Source organism: Piliocolobus tephrosceles, chromosome 21 (genome assembly GCF_002776525.5).
Source record: "Piliocolobus tephrosceles isolate RC106 chromosome 21, ASM277652v3, whole genome shotgun sequence".
Classification (NCBI taxonomy): domain Eukaryota; kingdom Metazoa; phylum Chordata; class Mammalia; order Primates; family Cercopithecidae; genus Piliocolobus; species Piliocolobus tephrosceles.
In genome coordinates, this window is record NC_045454.1 from 19,352,143 (window position 1) to 19,360,746 (window position 8,604).

General features: G+C 54.6%; 1 protein-coding gene across 2 annotated transcripts in view; it reads right to left on the bottom strand.

The window, feature by feature from the left end:
• LOC113219796 (signal-induced proliferation-associated 1-like protein 3) overlaps positions 1–4,702 on the bottom strand; it is a 16,713-nt gene extending 12,011 nt beyond the window's left edge. Inside the window, exons 1-2 of one of the 2 annotated variants that reach the window (XM_026447705.2) lie at positions 4,267–4,702; positions 2,846–3,086 (exon numbers count right to left, since the gene is read on the bottom strand). In XM_026447705.2, the coding sequence (XP_026303490.1) occupies positions 2,846–3,086; positions 4,267–4,305 (280 nt within the window). In that variant the 5' untranslated portion in view covers positions 4,306–4,702. Of the gene's footprint in view, positions 1–2,845; positions 3,090–4,266 lie in introns of both variants that reach the window. The other variant, XM_026447704.2, reaches the window with a different exon arrangement.
• Positions 4,703–8,604: the final 3,902 nt, after the last annotated feature.

Consider the following 8,604-nt stretch of genomic DNA (forward strand, 5'->3'; position numbering starts at 1 on the left):
CCTCCTTGCTCCGCCCTTGACCTCCTTGCTCCGCCCTTGGCCTCCTTTCTCCGCCCTTGACCTCCTTGCTCCGCCCTTGACCTCCTTGCTCCACCCTTGACCTCCATGCTCCGCCCTTGGCCTCCTTGCTCTGCCCTTGACCTCCATGCTCCACCCTTGGCCTCCTTGCTCCACCCTTGACCTCTTTGCTCTGCCCTTGACCTCCATGCTCCGCCCTTGGCCTCCATGCTCCATCCTTGGCCTCCTTGCTCCGCCCTTGACCTCCATGCTCCACCCTTCACCTCCATGCTCTGTCCTTGACCTCCATGCTCTGCTCTGGGCCTCCTTGCTCTTCCCCTGGCCTCCTTGTTCTGTGCCTCCAGCCTGCTGGCATCTCACTGCTCAGCTAGTGGGAGCCATGGGAGTGGCTGTCATTGCTGAGCAGGGCATCAGCAGCACCGCATGACAGGCTCCTTGGTGTGGAGGGCACTTGGTTAGTAAAGCCCAGCCCAGGAATGACCATGTCTCTTCATCTGAGATGGGGCCTGGGAAGGGCTCTGGAGCAGGCACTGGAGAAATGGAGAGGCCCAGGGTCCCTGGCCACACTGGGGCCAGACGGGACTCTCCCCAGCTCAGGGGTGTGGGAGAGTCAGATGGACAGAGAACGGTATGTGTGTGTTGTGTGAGGCAGAGGGCCCTGAGCTGGGGTCACAGCAGTGATGGAGACAACCCCAGGCCCCGTCTTTGGGGGGCCCCCGGTACTGTGGTAGAGACAGACATATTCTCATCTAGTGACAGCTCAGGATGGTGATGGGGATACAGGGCAGTGAGGGGGGACGGAGCGGGTGAGAGAAACCCAGGGAGGGCGACGGGGCCCATGGAGGTGCCTGACTCAGCCTGGTAGGGGGAGGGAGGGCTTCCTGGAGGAGGGGGCATCTGAGCCAAGACGGAAAGAATGAGGTACAGCAAGCTGGAGGAATTCAGATCGACCTGTGGAGTCTGTGCCTGTGTCCTCTGTCACCACCTCTCTGAGGTGGCTGCTGTCCCCTTCCTTTGCAGTGGCTGAACGTCTACTTTGTGACCAGCCCTGCCTTAGGCAGAAACAGAGCGGCAAGGAGGAGAGGCCGAGGAAGGAACATGGAGGGAAGCCTGGGGAGCAGGGAAATTTCCACTGGAGTGGGCAGCCCCGTGAGGGCAGGGGTGTGCTCTGCCTTGCTCAGGGCCGCATCCTGGCACCTAGCGTAGCGCCCCGCCCGCAGCAGGTACTGCAGGAACAGGAACGGAGCACAGAGGAGGGCAGGGAAGCTCTGGAATTGAGATGGGGGCAGGGACCCAGCCCAGGGCTTAGACGAGCCTTCCAGGAAAGAGCAGGAATGGAGCCAGCCCTGAAGCACAAGAGTGACCCAGAAGAGGACTGAAGGAAGAGCATGGCGGGCGGAGGGAACAGCCGTGCAGGATGCCCTGAGCAGGGAAGGTCTGGTGTGCTGAGTGATCAAAAGCAAGGCTCTGCGAGGTGGAGGAGCAGAGGTGGGCGCCCCACACCACCAGGGCAAGGAGTGCAGATGCAAACGCCAAGGCAACAGGGAGCTGCAGGGGAATTTTTTTTTGTTTTTTGAGATGGAGTCTGGCTCTTTCGCCCAGGCTGGAGTGCAGTGGCTTGATCTCAGCTCACCGCAACCTCTGCCTCCTGGGTTCAAGTGATTCTCCTGCCTCAGCCTCCTGAGTAGCTGGGACTACAGGCACCTGCCACCATGCCCAGCTAATTTTTGTATCTTTAGTAGAGATGGGGTTTCACCACGTTGGCCAGGCTGGTCTCGAACTCCTGACCTCAAGTGATCTGCCTGCCTTGGCCTCCCAAAGTGCTGGGATTACAGGCATGAGCCACTGTGCCCAGTCTGCGGGGGAATTTTAACGGGGGAGACAGACTGCTCTTCATAAAAGTCGCAGAGTCTCCTCCACCCCATCCCCCACAGCTCACAGGAGGCTCTGTACAGATGGCATAGGCAGGCACAGCCCCTCAGCTGAGACCCTTGGGGTAGCACATGCCCCTGAATTTGAGATGTGCTTGGATTTGAGAGAGTAAGTGTGCAAGATGCCGTGTATAACGTAACACACCCAGAAAGGTCGGGGCACCCCACACGCAGTGGCACGCCAGCGCTCTGCCCCAAGCTCCTCATTGCTAGTACTAAGTAGGGGGACTATGCACCCTGAACAGCCTCACGTCCCTCCAGGCCAGGTTTGCCACCCAGTGCGCATGGTCAAACTTATGTACTGTCTTTCAGTTGCGGGGGGCTTAGGGGGTGGATAAGGGGTCACAGGGTGCATCTGGGGCATGGCCAACCCCAGCTGGCTCTGGCTTTTGATGGGGGTAGTGTGCGCAGTACCTGTTTAAGGGGAATGCTTGGTAAATATTTGCTGGGTGATTAAGGAGGGGACAAGTCACACCATGCACTGCCCCCAAGTGTGGCAAACATAGGGGGAGTCAGGCAAGCAAATAAAATGCTCATGAAGCAAACTGCTTGGTGCTGGAACGGGCGGGAGGGCTGGGGGGTGCTGGGGCAGCCCCATTCCCCAGGCCTGTACCCTGAGGGTGGACTTCCTCTCTGGTCTCAGGTGACTCCAATCCTTGGGTGCTCCTGACTCCCAGGTGACCCTCTGATGCTTGGCCAACGATCCCTTGCTCCTTGGGTGACACCTGGTGCCCCACCATCAGGCCCCCCGAAGTTCCTGCGAATCCCATTCCTCCAAGATGAACCCGACACTGATGACCTCTAGCCTTTGACCTCCAGGTAAGCCCCTGCTCGGGCATCCCCACCTCCCAACCTTGGGGTAAATACCACGCCAGTCCCAGGGGGCCCAGGCTCACATTTCTTCTCAGGGAAGCCGCTGCCAGTGGCAGGGGTGGCGCCGGGGCCGCCGGGCGGGTGGGGGTGCTGGTGCTGGCGGCGTGCAGGCAGCGTGCTGGACGGGAAGGCGCAGGTGCTGGTGAAGAGCACGTCGCTGGGGAGCCCTGGCTCTAGGCCAGCGGGGCTGGCGAAGCTGGGCTCCCGGCGCCCGCTGCTCAGGCTCTCGTCCGACAGCGTCCGCTGCAGGCCCTTCTGCGGTGCCTGCTGTGGGGGTGGGCGGGATGTTGGGGGAGGTCATGGACTGGCTCGTAGCCACGGTCCTCAGAGGCATCTTCCCCTCCAGGACATCGGTGGCGAGTCCTTACCTACCCAGCATCCATTCCTGCCTGATTTCTTTCTTTCTTTCTTTTTTTTTTTAAGAGACAGGGTCTCACTCTGTTACCCAAGCTGGAGTGTAATGGGGTGATCTCAGCTTACTACAACCTTGACCTCCTGGGCTTCAGCGATCCTTCTATCTCAGCTTCCCAGGTAAATAGCTGGGACCACAGGTGTGTGCCACCACACTTGGCTAATTTTTAGATGTTTTTATACAGATGGGGGTCTCATTATATTGCCCAGGCTATTCTTAAAAATCCTGGGCTCAAGTGATCCTCTCACGTTGGCCACCCAAAGTATTGGGATTACAGGTGTGAGCCACCACCCTGGCTTCTGCCTCCTTTCTGACCAAAGCGCTCCCATTTCCCCCTGGGGACTCCCACTCCCCAACCCCACCCTCCAGCTCTGGGTAAGGGCTGGTGATCAAAGCCTGACGGGTTGGGGAAGGTGGTGGGAGGCAAGCTGGACCCACGAGAGTCAGTGCTGGGACCCCAGTGGGTAGTGCTGGGCTGATGTGCTCTCTTCCCCCAGCTGTGGGCTGGTGGGACCCAACCCTGGGGAGGCTGGGGTCCACCTCGGTTCCCACAAAACAGCTCCTGCCTGGCAGTGAGGATGAGCAGGGCAGGCCTGGCTGGGAGGGGAAAGGAAGCGGATGCCATGGAGGTTCCCTGGCGCCCACTGTTCTTTCCACCCCCGTCCCTGAGTAACAAGAGCCTGAACTTCCCCTGGGAGCCCCTGCTCCACTCAGTCCCTGTGGTTTGGGCGGATGTGGCTGTTTCTATCCTGGGCTGGAGGAGGAGGGCACGAGGCCCAGGTCCCTCCAGTTGTACAAGGTTCTCGGTATGGGGTAGATTCCTGTGTGCCTGCCTGGGCTTATCCTGTGATTCCATCCCAGACTAATGCGCTGCCCTCACTCCCAGCCACGAGCCCACACCCCTCAACAGGACTGGCAGATGCTGAAAGCCGGGGGCACGATGGGACCGCGGGGAGCACAGTCCTCCTCGCCCACCGGATGAGATCCCACTGGAAGCTGGGGGTCGGGAGCTGGGGACGGGGTGCTACGTACTCCTGCGTCTCTCTCCTGCTCTGGCCCCAGGTTGTCCATGATGATAAGTTTCTTCAGGTCATCCTCGATGGTGGATTTGTAGTTCTTACGTGGCGACCGGAGGTCTCGGAGGGATGCCCTCAACCTCGGTTGTCCAAAGACGTTTTTGGTGTTCGTGTCCACCTGCCTGGAATGGGAGCGTCAGGGTCAGAGGGGTGCCAGGGAGGCTCAAGCCACTTTTCAAAGCTGTTACGATTCAAGAGGGCCGGCTCCCACGGGACACATGGCCACAGCCTTCTCTCCTTCACCCAGCCAAGTGTGGCAGAGAGGGGCTTCGATCCATTCCCTCCTTCCACAAACGTTTCCTGGGAACCACACGGAGCCTGCTGTGCTGTCCTGTCCCAGGTGCCGGGGACACGGCCATGAGCACTGAGTTGGCAGCCAGTGGGGGAGGCCCACGCTGAACACATGCACAGAGACAGACGCCCTGTGTGAGGGGAGAGGCTTTTTTTTTTTTTTTTTGCTTGAGACAGAGTTTTCTCTGTCGCCCAGGCTGGACTGCAGTGATCTCGGCTCACTGAAACCTCTGCCTCCTGGGTTCAAGCTATTCTCCTGCCTCAGCCTGGAGTAGCAGGGATTACAGGCACCCGCCACCATGTCCAGTTAATTTTTGTACTTTTAGTAGAGATGGGGTTTCTCCATGTTGGTCAGGCTGGTCTCGAACTCCTGACCTCAGGTGATCCCCCCGCCTCGGCCTCTCAAAGTGCTGGGATTACAGGTGTGAGCCGCCGCGCCCGGCCTGCATCTTTGCCTGTTGTCAGTCTACCCAGCAGAATGTGAACCATGCCAGAGCAAGGCCTGGGTTTCCCTTGGAACATATATGTGTCATTTGTGTGTGGGCGGAGGGGGGATTTCTTTTTTTTTTTTTTTTTGAGTCAGAGCCTCCTCTGTCGCCCAGGCTGGAATGCAGTGTTGTGATCACAGCTCACTGCAGCCTCAACCTCCTGGGCTCGAGTAACCCTCCTACCCCGGCCTCCCAAGTAGCTAGGACTACAGGCGCATGCCACTGCACCCAGCTAATTTTTTTGTAAAGATGGGGTCCCACTATGTTGCCCAGGCTGGTCCCAAACTCCTGGGCTCAAGCGATCCTTCCACCTCAGCCTCCCAAAGTGCTGGGATTACAGGCATGAGCCACTGTGCCCAGCTTATAAATTCATTTGATCCCCACCACTGCCATATATATGTGTTAAGGACTATTGGTATCCCATCTCAAGGATGAGGCTATTAAGGTACAGAGGAGTTTAGCCACTTGTCCCAAGTCACACAGCCTGTGAGTGAAGGAGCCAGGATTCAAATCAAGGCCGCCAGGCTGCAGAGCCTACCCACGCCACTGCCAAGCTTGACTGTCACGTGTATATCAGAGATGGCAGGAAAAAACACGTATGGTGTGGGGAACAGCCACATTGGATTTAAAAATATGCTTCTGTCTGCAGATAACAATTTCTGGAAGAAATTATGAACCATGATAACCTCTGGGAGGTAGAAATCTTGTTAGGTGGAAAAATGGGACTTTTCCTTTTCATCTGATATCCTTCTGAACTGTCTGAATTTACTTAAACATAATCATGTATTATAATAATAAAAATAATAAAAATTAGCTTAATAAAAGCTGATGCCTGGAATTCTTCATTCTGTAACGCAAGAAAGAAAAAGAGTCTTTGAACCCGGGGAAGAAATAAGATGTCTTGGGTTCCTGAGGGTTTTAACGACTGGATTTCCTTTTTCTCTTTCTCAGCTGCCAGCCTTGGGATTTTAACAAAGGAAGGGCAAGAGCAGGGCCAGATTTTTTCCCTGTCAGGTCATATTCCTCCCCAGATTGGAAATCCAGGTCTAGGGTAATGCTGGGTCTGTCAATATCGGCGAAGTATATTCTCTGGGCAAATTAAAAGCTTTAGATCCAAAAGAGAGAAACGGAGAGAGAGACAAAGACAAAGAGAGACACAAATCAAAAGGGGACTCCCCCACCCCTTTTGATTTCAACATTTCCCAGAATGCCCTGCACAGGGGAGTGTGGCTCTGCGCAGGGCTCGTGGTGCCCATCTCCCGGCAGTGAGGAAGCAGGCCTGGCCTTCAGCACGCCCCCAGCCAGTGCACTGCCCACAGGCTCCGCTCGAGAGGGGCGTGCTAAGACCTCCTGGAAGCATGAATAAAATGTGCTTGCTCTGTGCACTAGCAGTCCTAGTTCTGGAAACGCATCCTTCAGAAAGGCTCACATGAGTCCACAGTGCCACGTGTACACGGACACTTCCGAGGGTCCTGCCTGCGGAGCAGACAGCAGCCCCCAGCTGGGAAAGGGCCGGGTCCACCACCCAGAATCACACCCTCCGGAGACGCATGGCAGATCCACATGGCGTGCAGAGGCTCTCCTAGATACAAAGTCATGTGGAAAAAGAAGTATGGATAGCATGAAACCAGTTTTAGAAAACTCACACACAGCTCAGCTTGGTACAATGGAGTTTACCAAACTTTCCTTTCTAATACTGGATACGTGAGGAATTCACTTTCTTTTTCTTTTTTTCTTTTTTTTTTTTTGAGACAGGGTCTTTTTTTTTTTTGAGACAGGGTCTTGCTCTGTCACCCAGGCTGGAATGCAGTGGCGCGATCTTGCCTCACTGCAACCTCCGCCTCTCGGGTTCAAGCAATTCCCCTGCCTCAGCTTCCCGAGTAGCTGGGATTATAGGCGCCCGCCACCACGCCTGGCTAATTTTTGTATTTTTAGTAGAGACAAGGTTTCCCAATGCTGGCCAGGCTGATCTTGAACTCCTGACCTCGGGTGGTCGGCCCATCTTGGCCTCCCAAAGTGCTGGGATTATAGGCATGGGCCACCACGCCTGGCCAAGAATGACATCGCTTTCTACACACTGATATGGAACTACTGCCAAGAAACTTAGGTCAGGCATGGTGGCTCACGCCTGTAATCCCAGCACTCTCGGAGGCATAAGTGGGAGGATCACTCGAGCCCAGAGTGTGCAGTGTGAGACCGGCCTGGGTCACACAGTGAGATCTGAGATCTCACCTCCACAAAAAGTGAAAAACTAGGTAGGTGTGGTGGTATACTCCTATGGGACCAGCTACTGAGACAGGAGACTGCTTGAGCTTGGGCTGTCTGCAGTGAGCTATGATGGCGCCACTGCACTCCAGCCTGGGTGACAGAGTGATAGCCTGTCTCAAAAAAAAAAAAAAAAAAAAAGAGACTTGAAGAGAAAGAGCAAGTGAGGAAGCAGTTCATATGCAGGAGGTGACCACATTCATAAAATGGGTGCAAGGGAAGCCCTCACAATCCTGTGTGTGCGCTCATGTTTGGAACATTTCTGGAAGAATGTAGAAATGAAACAACGGTTGCTTTTGGGGAGGGAGCAGGATGACTGAGGGCCAGGGAAGGGAGAGAAGCTTACTTTCTATTGCAAACCCTTTTGTAGTATTTTGGTTTTTACCTTGTGCATGTTTTACCTTTCAAAACCTCAATGAAGAAAACAGCCTCCAGGTTCTGACTGACGGCACTGGACATCATCTCTGATTTGCCTCTGTTGTGTAAATTTGAATTTTGGGCCTGGCGTGGTGGCTCAACGCCTGTAATGCCAGCACTTTGGAGGCCAAGGCAGGTGGATCACTTGAGGTCAGGAGTTCAAGACCAGACTGGCCAACAGGGTAAAACCCCTTCTCTACTAAAAATACAAAAATTAGCCAGGCATGGTGGTGGGCACCTATAGTCCCAGCTACTTGGGAGGCTGAGGCACGATATTCACTTGTACCAGGAGGCAGAGGCTGCAGTGAACTGTGATCATGCCACTGTGCTCCCACTTGGGCAACAGAGTGAAACCCTGTCACAAAAATGACGACGACAACAAAACAGGTTTAATCTAAAATAATTGAGTTAGAAGTGAAGTGACTCAAAAGTGCCTCTTATAATAACAAAGACACTATCTCCAAAATGCTTAGTGAGTTTTACAGCACATACAAGGGGAATGTATGAACAAAAGTAATAATTCTAAGCTAATATTTGATATATGCAATTTTTTTTTTTGAGACAGTCTCACTCTGTCACCCAGACTGGAGTGCAGTGGCATGATCTCGGCTCACTGCAACCTCTGCCCCCCGGGTACAAGTGATTCTCCCACCTCAGCCTCCCAATAGTTGGGACTATGGGCACTCGTCATCATACTCGGCTAATTTTTGTATTTTTGTAGAGATGGGGGTTTCACTATGTTGGCCAGGCTGGTCTTGAACTCCTGACCTCAGGTGATCCACCTGCCCTGAAAAAAAATCTTTTTCTCTTTTGTCTTTCTTTTTTTTTTTTTT